The 18614-nt window shown below is 38.1% G+C and overlaps 1 protein-coding gene across 3 annotated transcripts in view; it reads right to left on the bottom strand.

Annotated features, from left to right (window-relative positions):
* PKHD1L1 (PKHD1 like 1) overlaps positions 1 to 10201 on the bottom strand; it is a 170904-nt gene extending 160703 nt beyond the window's left edge. For all 3 annotated transcript variants that reach the window (XM_016959781.4, XM_063817348.1, XM_063817349.1), the window contains exons 1-2: positions 10015 to 10201; positions 8038 to 8127 (exon numbers count right to left, since the gene is read on the bottom strand). In XM_016959781.4, coding sequence (XP_016815270.4) covers positions 8038 to 8127; positions 10015 to 10087 — 163 coding nt within the window. In that variant the 5' untranslated portion in view covers positions 10088 to 10201. The remainder of the gene's footprint in view (positions 1 to 8037; positions 8128 to 10014) is intronic.
* Between the last annotated feature and the right edge of the window lie 8413 nt (positions 10202 to 18614).

The raw sequence follows: 18614 nt of genomic DNA, 5'->3' as shown, positions 1-18614 counted from the left end.
GGGACATATCTCAAAATAATAAGAGCTATCTGTGACAAACCCACAGCCAATATCACACTGAATGGACAAAAACTGGAAGCATTCCCTTTGAAAACTGGCATAAGACAGGGATGCCCTCTCTCACCACTCCTATTCAATATAGTGTTGGAAGTTCTGGCCAGGGCAATCAGGCAGGAGAAGGAAATAAAGGGCATTCAATTAGGAAAAGAGGAAGTCAAATTGTCCCTGTTTGCAGATGATGAGATTGTATATCTAGATAACCCAATCGTCTCAGCCCAAAATCTCCTTAAGCTGATAAGAAACTTCAGCAAAGTCTCAGGATACAAAATCAATGTGCAAAAATCACAAGCATTGTTATACACCAATAACAGACAAACGGAGAGCCAAATCTTGAGTGAACTCCCATTCACAATTGCTTCAAAGAGAATAAAATACCTAGGAATCCAAATTTCAAGGGATGTGAAGGACCTCTTCAAGGAGAACTACAAACCACTGCTCAATGAAATAAAAGAGGATACAAACAAATGGAAGAACATTCCATGTTCATGGGTAGGAAGAATCAATATTGTGAAAATGGCCATACTGCCCAAGGTAATTTATAGATTCAATGCCATCCCCATCAAGCTACCAATGACTTTCTTCACAGAATTGGCAAAAACTACTTTGAAGTTCATATGGAACCAAAAAAGAGCCTGCATTGTCAAGTCAATCCTAAGCCAAAAGAACAAAGCTGGAGGCATCATGCTACCTGACTTCAAACTATACTACAAGGCTACAGTAACTAAAACAGCATGGTACTTGTACCAAAACAGAGATATAGACCAATGGAACAGAACAGAGACCTCAGAAATAATGCTGCATATCTACAACTATCTGATCTTTGAGAAACCTGACAAAAACAAGCAATGGGGAAAGGATTCCCTATTGAATAAATGGTGCTGGGAAAACTGGCTAGCCATATGTAGAAAGCTGAAACTGGATCCCTTCCTTACACCTTATACAAAAATTAATTCAAGATGGATTAAAGACTTACATGTTAGACCTAAAACCAGAAAAACCCTAGAAGAAAACCTAGGCAATACCATTCAGGACATAGGCATGTGCAAGGACTTCATGTCTAAAACACCAGAAGCAATGGCAACAAAAGCCAAAATTGACAAATGGGATCTAATTAAACTAAAGAGCTTCTGCACAGCAAAAGAAACTACCATCAGAGTGAACAGGCAACCTACAGAATGGGAGAAAATTTTTGCAGCCTACTCATCTGACAAAGGGCTAATATCCAGAATCTACAATGAACTCAAACAAATTTACAAGAAAAATACAAACAACCCCATCAAAAAGTGGGCAAAGGATATGAACAGACACTTCTCAAAAGAAGACATTCATGCAGTCAAAAAATACATGAAAAATGCTCACCATCTCTGGCCATTAGAGAAATGCAAATCAAAAGCACAATGAGATACCGTCTCACACCAGTTAGAATGGCGATCATTAAAAAGTCAGGAAACAACAGGTGCTGGAGAGGATGTGGAGAAATAGGAACACTTTTACACTGTTGGTGGGACTGTAAACTAGTTCAACCATTGTGGAAGTTAGTGTGGCGATTCCTCAGGGATCTAGAACTAGAAATTTGATCCAGCCATCCCATCACTGGGTATATACCCAAAGGATTATAAATCATGCTCCTATAAAGACACATGCACACGTATGTTTATTGCGGCACTATTCACAATAGCAAAGACTTGGAACCAACCCAAATGTCCAACAATGATAGACTGGATTAAGAAAATGTGGCACATATACATCATGGAATACTATGCAGCCATAAAAATTGATGAGTTCATGTCCTTTGTGGGGACATGGATGAAGCTGGAGACCATCATTCTCAGCAAGCTATCACGAGGACAAAAAACCAAACACCACATGTTCTCACTCATAGGTGGGAATTAAACAATGAGAACACATGGACACAGGAAGGGGAACATCACACACTGGGGCCTGTTGTGGGTTGGGGGGAGGGGGTAGGGATAGCATTAGTAGATATACCTAATGCTAAATGACGAGTTAATGGGTGCAGCACACCAACATGGCACATGTATACATATGTAACAAACCTGCATGTTGTGCACATGTACCCTAAAACTTAAAGTATAATAATAAAATTAAAAAAATAAAAAATAAAATAAATAAAATAAAATATAAAAAAAATCCTGAGATTTAGGTTCATCATTAATATCCCTTTTTAAAAATAATACAGAGGCCAGGTGTGGTGGCTCACGCCTGCAATCCCAGCACTTTAGGAAGCCAAGGCAGGCAGATCACCTGAGGTCAGGAATTCGAGACCAGCCTGGCCAACATGGTGAAACTCTGTCTCTACTAAAAATATAAAAATTAGCCAGATGCGGTGGTGCCCTGTAATTCCAGCTACTCGGGAGGTTGAAGCAGGAAAATCACTTGAACCTGGGAGACAGAGGTTGCAGTGAGCCAAGATCACGCCATTGCACTCCAGCCTGGGCGACAGAGCAAGACTCCATCTCAAAAAAATAAAAATAAATAAAAATAATACAGAATCAGTAAGTGGGTAGCCGGGATTCGAACCCAGGCTGTAGCCTTCCTCCAGCCCTTATGTTCTTAGCTGCTAGGCTATTCTTTCTTTAGTATGTAGGAAAAGTAAGCAGAAACTCAATAAAGGGTAGAGATTTTAATAAATATCATTTTATTCCTCTAAGCTTAACCAAATAACTCATCCGGCATAAACTAAAGTACAATATAAATACTAATTTCACATGTGAGAGACATTTGCATTGACTTTGCAATTTTGAATCTAGAAAGGCAGTTATTACTAAAATGGGACTGTGAAAAGACATGAAAACACTGCAAAGCAAGTTACGTGTAAACCCACTCTTCCCTTTTGTCAACTTTGCTTATCTTTGGTGTTCACATTGAGTTTGGAACACACAGAAGAGCTCCTGGCAACCAACTAAAGAATGGAAAGTTTTACTTGTGGTGTGGTTCCAGATGTGAGATATGTATATATATATATATTTTCCTATCAGGTACATGTCATGTCAATGATAGGTAACATGGATCTGTTCTTCAGCATTCTCAAGACAACTACCATTCTGAAAAATAATGCCAACAAAAGATGATATCATTTTCAGCTTAGGAGTTACTATAATGTCAAATACATACAACATATGTGAAAAAGTCCTACAAGTAAAATCTATGGGAAAATAATGAACCAAATCCACAATAATTCATAAACATTATTATTAATATTGCTGAAAAAACAAGTATATAAATATTTCTGACTTTTAAACTTGTTCCAAAGAGTTAAAAAGAAATACAAAGGAGTCTTCTTTTTAAAAATTTTAACTTAAAAGTATAATTCTAGGCCAGGTGCGGTGGCTCACGCCTGCAATCCCAGTACTTTGGGAGGCCAAGACTGGTGTATCACCTGAAGTCAGGAGTTTGAGACCAACCTGGCCAAGATGGTGAAACCCTGTCTCTACTATACAAAAAATTAGCCGGGAGTAGTGGCAGGTGCCTGTAAACCCTGCTACTTGGGAGGCTGAGGCAGGAGAATTGTTTGAACCCAGGAGGCGGAGGTTGCAGTGAGTCGAGATCGTGCCATTGCCCTCCAGCCTGGGCAATAAGAGTGAAACTCCATCTCAAAAAAAAAAAAAGTATAATTTTAAACAAATGATTGAAGATAAAAACACCACCTCTGGAAGTACTCCAAGTCACAAAGATTACAGGAAAAGCTGAGTGTACCCTGGAAATGGAAAAGGATGAGGCTTCGGATGGAAATTCCTGACATGTTGATGTATTTTTTTTTAATTTTGCAGAAAAACTGGAGACAGGAATTGCCAGGCACGCAAACCTGGGTCTCCTGATAGCAGCAATCCAAAAGGAACGCCTGGGCTGCTATCATGGAAAATGTCAGTGTTATTAAAGCCAGCACTTGTCATGAAGAATGCAGGCTGTTTTGTTTTCTCTAGTTAAAAAAGCACTGTTGAAAGTGTATTCACCTACTTAAAAGTTGTAGCATTCAAAACAATGGGAAAGAAAGATACAGCGTGATGGATGGAAGAAAACTCCTAAAGATTTAAACCAGACCTATAACATAAATGCAAAGAATAATACAAACAAAAATAGCTCTAATGGATAGAATTTATACTATTTATAATGGGTACCTTAGATGTATCATCCTTTTTAATATTCACAACAGTCCCAAGAGGTAGGAATTAATAGTCCATTTTACTGATGAGTAAGCTGAGGCTCAGCGAACTAACTTGCCCCAGTCACATGATATGAAATGGCAAAGGTGAATTGAAAGCCAGTCAGACTGAACCAAAGTCCATATGCTTTCTGTAACATTATTGAAAGTATATAATTCAACACTTCAACAAAAATGTGTGTGCCAGGAATTGTAAGGGAAATAGCTAGAAAAAGGAGCCAAAAGTAAAATGTTATTCCTCCCATCTTACTGATTTTTTAAAATAAAAACCAACATGATAAATATCAAAGAAAACAATTGAGAAATACAAGGTATGACTATAAAGTAACAAAGCCAATATAATTACAAACATTCCAGAACTTATCAAAATTATAGTGCTCTTAATCAAATTAGTCATCTCAGAGGGAGGTATAATAATTTCTACAATCATGCCATTGTTCAAAACACTTTGGCTTGGGTATCATAAGAGTAAAATCATGTATCTATATCTCCTGAAGCATAGTCTTGTGAGGTTTTATTTTGTTTTTAAAGCAGGGTTTCACTCCATCACCCAGGCTGGAATGCAGTGGTACAATCATAGCTCATTGCAGCCTTAAACTCCTGGCCTCAAGGAATCCTCTCACCTTAGCCTCCCAAGTAGCTAGGACTACAGGCATGCAGGCCATCATGCTGGACTAATGTTTTAAATGTTTCATTTGTAGAGACAGGGTCTTGCTATGTTGCCCAGGCTGGTTGCCCAGGCTAGTCTCAAACTCCTGGCCTCAAGTGATCCTTCTGCCTTAGCTTCCCAAAGCACTGGGATTACAGGCACGGACCAACGTGCCCAGCCCAACCACAGCCTTTTAAACAAAGTAATGCTGTGGCAAATGTTTACAAGTCAATACTATACTATGTTTGGAAATAGCCAAAAGTCATTCGGATACATGAAAATGTTAACAGTAGATCTTTCTACTGGGTAGAATTTCGGAGAACTCACTTTCTAAGTCAAGTATTTCTATAATATTTTACTGTTTTATAATGACTTTTACAAAAATAAAACATTTTAAAAAGTAATATGAAGCCAATAGTTAGGTAGTCATCTAGAATTTACAATTCCATTTAGAAATTGTTCTTGTGTAATTGATAAATAAGTACTGCATGCAATTCTAAAAACAGAGAATCTATCAGAGACACCCTGGTGATTTACATGAATATAGTCCCTCCAAATTAACTTTAAGTTCATTCATGTAGCTATAGAAGCTCTGGTGTGTTTATGCAAATTCATTATCATTTTGTAGATATCATTCTGTATATATTATGGGCACCCAAAAGCCTACATTAAAATAGCATTTATTAATTTATTTTAAACCACTTTATTGAGCTATGATTGACATATAAAAGCTATACATATTTAATATATACAACTTTATGAGCTTGGATATAAGTATATACCCATAAAACCATAACCACGGCAGGGTGCAGTGGCTCATGCCTGTAATCCCAGCACTTTGGGAGGCTGAGGTGGGCAGATCACGAAGTCAGGAGTTCAAGACCAGCCTGGCCAACATAGTGAAACCCCGTCTCTACTAAAAATACAAAAAATTAGCCAGACGTAGTGATAGGCACCTGTAATTCCAGCTACTCGGGAGGCTGAGGCAGGACAATTGCTTGAACTTGGGAGGCGGATGTTGTGGTGAACCAAGATCATGCCACTGCACTCCAGCTTGGATGACAAGAGTGAAACTCCGTCTCAAAAAAAAAAAGAAAAATCATAACCACAGGAAAGATCATGCTTCCAAAAGTTTCCTCCTGCTCTATTTATTAAAAAAATTTTTTGATAAGAATATGTAACAAGATTTTCCCTCTTAGCAAACATTTAGGTATACAATGCAGTCTTCTTAACTATATGCTCTATGCTGTACAGTAGATCTCTAGGATTTATTCATTTTGCATAACTGAAATTTTGCACCCTTTGACAAATACCCCTCCTCCACTTCCTCTTTTCCCAGTTCTCAATGACCGCTATTCTATTCTCTGCCTCTATAAGGCAGTATTTAGACTCAGCCTCTGAGAAAGACATATGAGAACACGTTTTTAGTCATCTATAAAATGTAGTTAAGGCAAGGGACTGTAAGAGAAATCGGGAATTGTTAAGTATCTGCAATGCCAAACACATTCAGAAACTGGGACGGATGAGAAAAGTAGAAATTTACCAAATGACACTCTGGGCTTTATAATTAAGAGTCCTCAGGCTAATTGCCTCAGAACGTCCACACAAGAGAAAAGACTACATTTTAGCTAGATTTAAAAGGATACCTTTCCAAAGAATAGAATGTTTTGGTTTTTTTATTTCAAACTAGGGATGATCTGGGTCTATGTGCTTAAACTGAAGCCATAGTTCCTAGATCAGAAAATGTTCAGGTCTGGAAACAGAAGAAAATGGCTGGGTGTTTTCTTTTTTTTTTTCTTCTTCTTCTTCTTTGAGATGGAGACTCGCTTTGTCGCCAGGCTGGAGTGCAGTGGCGCGATCTCGGCTCACTGCAACCTCTGCCTCCTGGGTTCAAGCGATTCTCCTGCCTCAGGCTCCTGGGTAGCTGAGACTACATGAGCGCGCCACCATGCCCAGCTAATTTTTGCATTTTTAGTAGAGACGGGGTTTCACCATGTTGGCCACAATTTTCTCCATCTCCTGACCTCGTGATCCACCGGTCTCGGGCTCCCAAAGTGCTGGAATTACGGGCTTGAGCCACCGCGCCTAGCCCTTCTTCTTTCTTAATCTGAGCATTTCTCTCGTGGCATTTAAATTTCTGTTTAAAACCCAGTAACTTTCAAGCATACCATCTTATCAGCAATTTACAATATAAGAAACATATGGTTAAAGATATACGAATAATATAAAATAATCTTTAGCAATTATATTGTTCATGGGTCTTAACTCTAAAAAATAACACTTTAATCCAAAATCTATTGTTTATAATGTAGAAGCATAAACCATTTTAAGCATATCATTGAGAGATTGAATTCTGCAGAAATATTAGAAACATTAAAAGACATTACATTATATAACAAAATAATTAAATATCTTTGTTAGCTATGAAAACTTTTCATTTCTTAAAGACCAAATAATAGATTTTGCTAATATTTTTAAATGTTTCTTATTGTTCAAAAATTCCTAAGTATCTGAATACTGGTATCACTTATATTGCAAAGGTCTTATGGCTGAAAGAAACACATATTTCTATTTAAACCTAGGAAAAGCTGTGCATTAAATATATTTACTGATTGCCTTCTACGTTTCATCCTAAGACCAGGCAAGGAGAAGGGGAACCATGTACGGTACTCATGCCTTTATGAAGCCTGAGGTTGGGTGGCAGGAGAAGGAATCTAAAGTTTTGTTTTCTATTGCCTTTCCTCTTTCATTAACATATTATTTCTCTATTATACTTTCTTATCAACATTCTACCCAACACCCACAAAATGTTTTATTTGATCTTAAAATAAATGAAATGTTATTAGACTCATGAAGAATAAAGCAAATAATTGCTGAGTTGGGTTAATTGCATTCCTTTTAGTTCAGTCATTAATCCAGATCTTGATGTTAAGCAAGTCAGTATAATAAGAATTCAGATGATCAGGTTGATAAAGACTCTTGGGGATTTCACTAGCTATCAAAGAGGACAGAGTTTTACTATTCTGGCTAAGTGAAGAAACAACTCCAGTGGTATTTGTTTGTTTGTTTGTCCATAAAGCTCTAAATATGAAATAGGCTTGAAAATACCTCAACCTTGGCAAAAAAAAAAAAAAAGCAATGATACCTTCCCCTCTTATAGTCAGCCTTGTTGCTCCATTTATGCTGCCATATTTAGGTATTATTTCTGTGACTTTGGGGATTATTTGAGAGCCATCTGAAAAATATTAAAATACAGTAGAGGTAAAAATCACCAAGTTCTTCATTTCAGTCATCAAAATTTGTAACATATACCACAAGGTTGCAAGGAAAACATTATGAAGTTTACAGGATTGAAAGTAAAATTCACCCAGCTTTTATTTTTGGCTCTGCCAATGACTTGACAGAGTCATTAACTTAGTTAATACCCACTGGCTTTGTGCAAAGCACTATCTTAGGTGCTACCAAGAGCAAAAATAACACGTGATCATTTTCATCACTTACCTATCATATTATAAAACACGTATTAAATCCTTAATTTCACGTAGTGCTCTGCTAACTGCAGATCTATAACTACGCTTAACAGCTCACCTAACAGCAGACACCAAGAAGAAATAGGTCATTATAAGAGCACAGAAGAAATGCAATGCTAGGTAGTTTGAAAGACTAGACCAGGTACAAAGAGAAATATTGGTTTTGAGAGAAATTATTTTCTGTGAGGGAGTGTGGCTTCAGGAAAGATAATTTCTGAGATTCTTCTAGCCTCCTGATGATAGTGAGTTCTAAATATAAAGGTCACTAATTCATTCAACAAACTGTGTTAGCTTCCTGGAGATACATAAATGTGTAACAGTCCTAACTTTCCAAAGGCTTAGGTTAGACAGTACCAAGAGACAGAGGAGAGCATAGAGGCCATGGGTGCCTCAAGGAGCATTTCACCCACGCTGCTTGTGTCACACTGGCTTCTATAAAGAAGACATGCCCCTTCCACATTCTTAAGGACAAATATGAATTAGACTGGACCAGTTGTCAGAAAGATAAAGATAGTTCTAGATAGAGGGAACTGCCTGGGCAAACAGGATTGTGTGAGCTGCTTCTTTGGAGTATTGCAAATAATTCTTTAAAACAACTCAAAGCTACACAGTGGATAGAGGTGTTTATTTTCTGCTTACACTGTACAGATCTAGTAATTGCTGGAATCCTAAATTTTCACAGTAGGTAGAAAAATTTAAGGGATGATACAAAGAAAGGCCACAGAAATTATTAATTTCTCAAAATGGATGTATATAAAAAGGCTAAGGGAATTATGATTGGCTTGTTCAGTTCTGTCTTAAAAAGGTTTAGAGTGGACTTCACCTATAGTAGCAAAAGCTCTCCAACATAAAGGAGACCAGTTCCGAGGCCCCAGACCCAGTGCCTCTGTACCTCGGGTCTGTCTTTGCCAAGAGCTCCAAGGTGTTCTTATTCCCGCACATTCATATCTCAGGGCAGCCCAAGAGTAGGAAACTCCAGCGAGGAAGCTGGATCCTATCTCCAGACAGTGCTGCTCCTCGCCTATCTCAGGTTCATCCTCCTGTTATCTCCACAGACAACTCCAATTTCTTATCTTATCAGTCTCTTCCCAGCCCTCTTCTGGGTATTACTTTGAAAATACAGGGCAGCTGCCCCTGGAAATGACTGACACCTGCCACGAAGTCCCATCCCCGTCCTACTGGGGGTTGTTGCCCTTTCTTTTGCGAGGAAAGCGACCCAAGAAGAATGGAGGAAAAGGTACTCAGGTTGCCTCTTCCCAGTCCCCACTCCCCCGCCAAATTTCAGTCTACTTGTGTCACTTTGTGGGTGCCGGTGGGAGATTTCATCATTCAAGTAGCAGCATTGATGAGTTAAAAGGCAATCTCTCGCAATCTCTTTATCTGTGTCCTTGTCTCTGTTTCTCTCTCTCTGCGTCTGTCTCTGTTTGCTAGGCCTGCTATCCAGCTCCCCTGGTCCCCAGGATCGTCATGCAACCGCACCCACAGCCTCAGCCAGGTGCCAGGTGGTCCTGCCTCTCCCAGGACCCCGGGAGCAGGGGTAGTGTCTACGCGGGCCTCTCCTGCTTGCCTGCCTAGCGTGCCCAAAGGGTTACCTGTGCTGGGATCCGCGGCACACAGGAGCAGCCCCCAGAGGCCCCAAATACCCAGGAGCCACAGGTGTCCCATTGAAAAGCCAGTTCCGCGGAGTTGGTGCGCTCCGCTCGCAGCTGGCTCTAGTGCTGGAGCTCGGCTCCTGGGACTGCGACTCGCGGGCGCGCCCGCTTCGTCCCGGGAGAGCTGGGGAACTGGGCCGCCCTCCCGTGGCCTGCCCCGCCCCTGCTGTCGGGCTGCTCCTCTGGGATTTGCATGCGCGCGCGGACACACACACACACACACACACACCCTGGAACCTTCGCGGGAGAACCAAGCCGGCCCCGAGCCAGTCCGTGATAATCAAACCTCCACACTCAAACCCGGGTGCTGCCTTCCCAAGGCTGTCCCCATAGGTGGAAGGGCCTTACTCCTTTTGGCGAAAGGAATCAATGGTCATTGAGGTCTCCCTAGATCTCCTTCTCTATTTTCTTTTTGTTTTTTTCTTTTCTTTTCTCTTTTCTTTCTTTCCCCGCGTACTTTCATCTGCCTGTCTGCCTTGGTCATTAATCCTCCCCAGGTGGGCCTATAAGTCCACCTAGTACACAAATCCCATGCGTGTTTACCCCTTCACATTCATTTGAGATTGTGCTATCTCTTTAACTGACAATCAGTAGACTTAGCGCGAAGGCTTACTGTTGGCATGGAGGGAGGTCCAGCACTGCTAACCTGTTTCTGGGATGCCAGATAGCAGACGAATGAAACGCAAGTGTCTCTGACCTCCCTGGAGAAGGCAGTTTATTATTCACCACTGAATGCTCCCCAGGGGCTAATTCCAAATCCTCTCACTGTTCTTAATATCTTAACCTCAGGATCTCTTGATTGCCCACCTCTCCCTACTCTTTAAAAGGTGAGAAGGGGCTGGGCACAGCGGCTCACGCCTGTAATTCCACCACTTTGGGAGGCCGAGGTGGGCGGATCGCTTGAGGTCAAGAGCTCGAGACCAGACTGGCTGACATGGTGAAACACCATCTCTACTAAAAATACAAAAATTAGCCTGGTGGGGTGGTGCATGCCTTGTAATCCCAGCTACTTGGGATGCTGAGGCAGAAGAATTGCTTGAAGCCGGGAGACGGAGGTTGCAGGGAGCTGAGATCACACCCCTGCACTCCAACCTGGGCGACAGAGTGAGACTCCGTCTCAAAAACAAACAACAAAAAAAGATGAGAAGATCCACCTACCTAGTTTGCAGTTTCTACATTTAAAAATGTTATGTGTTTTTAAAAGATATTAAAAGATTATTACCCAAATAGCAATGCATAAGCTTCTATTGGATCCTGGTTTGTAATAATAATAATAATAAAGCTATGAAGGACGTTTGCAGAACAAATTAGGGAAAGTGAATATGGATTAAGTAACAAGTATTGAAAGATATTATAGAAGCGTTCATTTCATTAGGTATAATAGTGGTATCATACTTTAGTCAAAGAATGTTTTCAAGTGATGGAATTGCATGATGAGGTATTTGGGGTTGTAGTGTCTTTATGCCTGGAATTTAATTCAAAATGGTTTTGCTGAAAAAAAATCTGGCAAATTTTAAACAATGTTTGAATTTAAGTGTAGGTATGATCCTTTGCACTTTTTTATTAGTTTAAAAATTTTTATAAGTAGAAAATTTTAAATTCTCTTTCTTTCGTTCCCTCCCTTCCTTCCTTCCTTCCCTCCTTCCTTTCCTTTTGTTCCTCTCTTTCGGGAAGAAGTATTTTTCTTCCATGAGATGGTCAATCCCCTCTTTGAACTCTTTGTGAAAACTCTTCTCTTCCCATCTTACTGATTATTATTCTAACAATATCCCCCTTATCTCACTTCTAATTACTTCGCTCTCCCCATTCTCCTCTTTTCCTAGAAAGATATACAGTATTCATTACTAAAAAACTAAACAGAAACCAAAAATCCTTTCTTTTCTTCTTAATTGAGGCAAACTCTCTAGTTTACTTGTTATTAAACTTCTTGAAAGAGTTGCCTGTTTTAGTAAACTCCTTGTTCAAGGTCACTGTCCACCTACTCATTCATCTATTATACAAGGCCATCTGTGTTCCAGGGTCTGTTCTAAGTACTTGCTGGGGGATAGAGGAAAGGTAGAGGTTGGGAGTAAGGTTGACAGATAAAATACAGGCCACCCAGGTAAATTTGAAATTAAAATAAGCAACAAATTATTTTTTCCAGTTTTAAGTATGTCCAAGCAAGATTTAGAACATACATATGCTAAAAATTGTTCAGAGTTTATCTGAAATCCAAATTTAACTCAGCTTTCCATATTTTTATTTACTAAATCTGACAACTCTAGTTGGGAAAGAAGAGAGAAGAAATAGAAGAAAGAATCCTAAAATAAGTGAAGTTAGGCCCTTATTCTTGAGGAGTTTATATCTGTCTAGTGGGGTTAAGAAAATAATTTTCAGCCTGGGCAACAAGGCGAGACCCCCATCTCTATAAAAAATTAAAAAAAGTAAATAATTTTTAAAAATTAGTCATGCATGGTGGTGCATTCCTGTAGTCCCAGAAACTCAAGAGGCTGAGGTGAGCAGATCACTTGAGTCCCAGAGGTCGAGGCTGCACTGAGCCATGATGGTGCCACTGCACTTCAGCTTGGGAGACAGAGACTGACTTTGTGTCCAAAAAAGAAAGAAAGAAAAAAAGAACTGAAAAATAAAAGTAAATAATTTTGCTATCTAGTTATATTCATCTCATAAATTTTTGGAATCCCTCTCCATGTCATCAGCTACTGAAAATTGTGCCTATAAAGGTAAAGTATGTAACAGTATATACTTCGCCACAGTAACAGTCCATGGCCTGGGGGTTGGGAATCCTTACCATATTATATACTGAAGTTGTAATTTTTAATGAGAAACCATTAAATTAGGCAGACTTTCCTGTAGATAGAATTCATATAATTTATAACAAAGAGGAAAACTTTCTTAAGTATTGAGTGTATCAATAAAGTGCTTCAAATTTTTTATGTTGACTTCTGTTTTGCCAAACTTTTAAAAGATTTTTTTCACCAAATTTTTAGATAGTATATCAACCAGCAAATGGCATGCAACATCCAAAATATAATTTGGTTACTTCTATTGTGTCCTATTTTATTTTTCTACTTAACACATACTAATTGCATGGTTTATTATACTAGTTTCTTTCAGATAGCTTCACTTTCTTTCACACTTAGTCTTCTTAGAATAAGTAAAATATATATAAAGTATGTATTAGGTATACATATTATATACATACATATGTATTCAATATTATACATATATATAATGTTTTTCTGTATGTATCACCATTAGTCACTCACATTAAACAATCATATTAAAGCTAGTAAATACTTCTATTAAACTACAGTCATCTAAGTTGGCAAATTTAGCACATTAGTCATTCAGCAAAATGATCATTGGACCAATTAGCTTCAGGAAAGTTGATTTCTGGTAAATTAGCCTTCTTTCTTGTCTTATAATGCCTAAAAGAAAAAAGCCCCATAATTTGCATATATAAATTTTTAATAAATTTTTGTGGAATGAATGAGCATCTTTAACTGATTTTTCCCTTTAAGTAGTGCTTATTTATATGATAAATAAATGTCCTAAAAAAGATCACACCAGTGAGAATTTTGGTCTTCAATTATTAAAATAATTGGATGGGATAATGTCCCAATAAATAATTGTAACTAGATGGAGATTCATATAACCAAAATGTCAACTTGGATCCAGAAAAAGCAGTTATGTAGTTGATATAATTTATGATTTAAATTGTGTTCATTTTTACAATCTTCAAACCTTTGCAACATAGATTCATCATGGACGTGAGAAAACATGAAAGTAGAATCCTGATCATTAAAGCCCGTGTTTCTTTTGCAGGTTTTCAAAAATCTAGCTCTAACAAAACCCTGCCTAAAGGGCCAGGATAGTGAGTGTGACCTGTGCAATCTCATAGGGCCCATACTCGGTTTAATACTCTGCTGTCATCTTGAGATCCTTAATATTTTTTGAGCAAGGGACTTCCCCTTTTCATTTTGCATGAGACCTCACAAATTATGTAGTCTGTTCTACTGGCCCATATGGTGAAAAAAGAGACTGTTTTTAAACTTATTGGTCCCTTGACTTAAAAGCAATAAGAAAATGATAAGGGATTGATAGAAATTCTTGCAGAACTAGAGGGAATAAGGAATTTAATTGTGAATGTATCACTCAACTCGGGCCTAATTTCAAAACCAGACCTATTAGTGAAAGATGGTGAACAAAATTAGGTACTTGGAAAACAGTAGTTTGCCTTTAACATATATTCAGTATTGTAGGCATTAAGAAAATGGCAGTGATTAAGAAAAATCCCTGTCCTCGTGGAGCTTACATTCTTGGTGGAGATAGAAAATAAATACAAAAATTAGTGAAATACATAGCATGTTCAAAACTAATAAATGCTAGACGGAAAATACTAAAGCAAGGAAGACAACAAACAATGTAACCTTGCTGCTTAATGCCTGGAAGGAGATGAAAGGTTTCTAATTGCTTAAGGGTGCAAATATGGGATGGTTCAAATAAAAATCATTAACTCTCCATTGGCAAATTTTCATGGAGTTACATAGCCCAGGTAATGTCAAACATATTTGACTGTTGAGACAATTACTCAAGTGTGTTAAAGTCATTCATTATTGCTAACATGTTGTGCCATAACAAAGGTTTTACAAAGTTTGGTACCTTCTGTGAGTGTCAATGTTTCTTTCATTTACTTATTTATTTCCTTTAAATTCCTTTTTTGTATCTGGTGTGTTGTAAAATGGGTGTTTGTGATCACTCCTTCATGAATATAGTGTGTATTTTAAAAATAACTGTGTGAAAACTGTGAATATCAGAAATGAGAATGATTATTTGTAGTAAGGCATAGACACAAAACGCCATGAAATTCCACGCTCAAAACTATTCACACTCCTAGAAGGGCATGGCTTCTGAACTCCTGCTGAAACCTTGTGTCTACCTGAGGTTTAAAGTAATAAAAAGTGCTAAAAAATGAACAAATTGAAAAAAAACTTGTCTTATTTCACTTGTCTTACAAATTTCTTGAATATCCTATAATTTACTTAATTGACAGCCAAATTACTTGTTTCTATGACATTTATCAAATTGCTTAAAAGCCTTAAGCCGTGTAATATAGAGTTTCAAAATATCACTTGAATCAAATGTTTTATTTTATCATTATTTCTTATATTTTTTACAGAACCTATTTCAGTTTATATTGAAGAGAAGGATGATGATGAAGACTGGATTATAGCTTCGCTTGCATAAATGTGGTGGGACACCAAGGCCACCGTGTCTTTATTTATAAAATGTCTTGCCAATAGTAGATTTTTGTTATGCAAGAAAAATCTCAAGGTGTAAAAGCTAGGACACTTTGAAAACATGAATTCTCCATTTAGCAAAATTCTTTTTTTTTTTTTTTTTTTTGAGACGGAGTCTTGCTCTTTCGCCCAGGCTGGAGTGCAGTGGCGTGATCTCGGCTCACTGCAAGCTCCGCCTCCCGGGTTCACGCCATTCTCCTGCCTCAGCCTCCCGAGTAGCTGGGACTACAGGTGCTTGCCACCAAGCCCGGCTAATTTTTTCTTTTTTTCTTTTCTTTTTTCTTTTTTTTGTATTTTTAGTAGAGACGGGGTTTCACCATGTTAGCCAGGATGGTCTCCATCTCCTGACCTCGTGATCCGCCCGCCTCGGCCTCCCAAAGTGCTGGGATTACAAGCTTGAGCCACCGCGCCCGGCCAGCAAAATTCTTTTACTTAAGATCCTATAAAGTTGGAGAGACTTCAGTTCAGCCATGTGCACTGGAGATGCTCAAGCTGGTTTTTGCACTGGAATAGAGGAGAAATCTAGAAGAGGTGCTTTTGTCCAGTATGTTGATACATTGTAGAATTATTGAAATATCTTAACATTAAAATGAGCCATCAAAGGATTGATGTTCTCACCATTGCCCTTCAGTATTGCACCTGGCAAAATTCTGATTTTGTGAGTCTCTTTTGGAAACTAACCAGGCTGGTGACATTTTGGGAAAGGTAAAAAATCGTTTTATTGTTCTGCTTTGTTTTATATTCTTTTTCCAAGTAAAACATTGAATGGAAAAATTAAAGCATTATACACTCTTTACTTAATTGGTTCCAACAATGCTTTTCAATGTATCTGGTATTGTTACCTTAGTGACAATGAAATCACCTCATGCTGTCATTACTTGTTGTTTTTTACACAGACATGCAATAGGAATAAAGGCTGTTTTTACAATCCTGAGAGAAGCTTTGTCACCAATCATAGAAGTCATCGACATTATTTAAAGTACCCCCTGAATTGTCGCATGTTTTAAAAATGATCAAGAAATAGGGCAACCAAAATATAAAGTACATTTTATCAAATAAAAGTTCACTGATTTCCAAGGGAGCAGGAGTTATTTATTTATTACTTGTTTGTGTGTGTGTGTGTGTGTGTGGTGAGAACACTTGAAATCTTCTTTCTTATCAATTTCCGAGCACACAATATGTTGTTTTGAACTGTAGTCACCATGTTGTACAATAGATCCCTTGAAACTATTCCTCTGGTCTAACTGAAATGTTGTATCGATTGACCAACATCTCCCAAAGCCCCTCACCTCCAACTTTTGGTAACCAACATTCAACTCTCTCTTTCTATGAGTTCGACCTTTTTGCATTCCACATATAAGTGAGATTATGCAGTATTTGTCTTTCTGTGCCTGGCTTATTTCACTTAACATAATGTCCTCCAGGTTCATCCCTGTTGTTGCAAATCACAGTTTTTTACTATTTTTAATGGCTGAATAGTATTCCCTTGTGTATACATACCATATTTTCTTCATTCATTTGCTGATATATACTTACATTAATTCCATATCTTGGCTATTGTGAATAATTCTGAAATGCACATGGGAGTTCAGATGTATCTTACAAATCCTTATTTCAATTCCTTTGAATGCATACCCAGAAGTAGGATTGCTGGATCATATGATAGTTCCATTTTTAATTTTTTGAGGAACTTCCATACCATTTTCCTTAATGGCTGTACTGAATTACATTGCTACCAACAGTGCACCAGGATTCCTTTTACTCCAGATTCTTGTTAACAGTTGTTATCTTTTGTCTTTTTTATTATAGCTATTCTCACAAGTGTGAGGTAATATGTCATTGTGGTTTTATTTGCATTTCCCTGATGATTAGTGATGTTTTTACTGCAGCTCAGACTATGAATTCTTGACTCTCAAGTAAATAGAAATGAACACCAGACCAAACAGAAATTTTTCTTAGGCAAGGTTTTTTTTTTTTTTTTTTGAGATGGAGTCTTGCTCTGTCTAGGCAAGGTTTTAATAGGCTTCCAGGTCACACAAAGCAAGCAGAAATGTACAGAAAATGGATCTCAGTGCCGGCTCCCCAAAGGGCTTGGCTCTTGTCATTTTAAGGGAGCTAAGGTGAGAAAAGGAGCTATGTGTAGGCATATAGAGGCAGGAAACTTTTAGCACCTGTGCAGTTTGATAACATATTTCTTCATGTGTCGTATGTGTCATTAGCATGCTAAATCCCCACCCTTGGATGTGATTTGCAGTATTACAATGAGGAAAACTTCATGCAAGATCAGTGCTGGAATTCATTCATCTTGTCTTCGGCTGGCTGGATCTGGTCTGTTTATTATTGGGAATGCCAGAGTCTCACTTCAGTAACCTTGGAAGACATCACTCAAAGATATAAATGGTCAGTTTCTTCTTTTTATGGTTAGGGATTCAGCCAGGTCAGCTAAGTTAGGAAGAGGCAGCTTTCTACTCCCTGACTTTGGTCAGCTTGTTAAGGGAGGCAAGAAGGTATGGCAGGGAAATGCCCAGACATTTGAGGCCTATGGAGTGGGGGTGAGGAGATCTGGGTTACTATGTCACTTATCTGCCAGGACCGAGTTTCTTTCCTATACTGGCTCAATGTTGAACACCTTGCTGTATACCTGTTGGCCATTTGTATGTCTTCTTTGGGGAAATGTCCATTTAAGTCCTTGGTTATTTTTAATCTGGTTGTTTGTTTTCTTACTGTTGAGTTACAAGAGTTTCATATATATTTTGGATATTAACCCCTTATCAGATATACAGTTTGCAAATATATTCTTCAATTTAATAGATAGTCTCTTCACTCTGTTGTTTCCTTTGCTGTGAAGAAGCTTTTTAGTTTGATGTTAGCCCATTTGTCTTTTTTTTTTCCTGTTGCCTGTGCTTTTAGAATTATATCCAAAACGAAGTATTGCCCACACCAATGTCATCAAGCTTTTCCCCAATATTTTTTTCTAGTGGTTTTATGGTGTCAGGTCTTACATTTAAATCTTTATTTTAGTCGATTTTTGTTTATGGTATGAGATGAGGGCCTAATTGCATTCTCCTGCATGTAGATATTCAGTTTTCCCAGCCCTATTTTTGGAAGGCACTATCCTTTCTCATCATTTGTTCTTGGCATTTTTCTTGAAAATCATTTGACCATAAATATATGAATTTATTTTGGGAGTGAGGGGTATGATTTAAGAGCTTGTTTAAGTTAAGGGCAACTACTTAATGT

Source organism: Pan troglodytes, chromosome 7 (assembly GCF_028858775.2).
Source record: "Pan troglodytes isolate AG18354 chromosome 7, NHGRI_mPanTro3-v2.0_pri, whole genome shotgun sequence".
Lineage (NCBI taxonomy): Eukaryota > Metazoa > Chordata > Mammalia > Primates > Hominidae > Pan > Pan troglodytes.
Note: the sequence above shows the minus strand (reverse complement) of the source record. Positions and strands in the feature narration are given on the sequence as shown.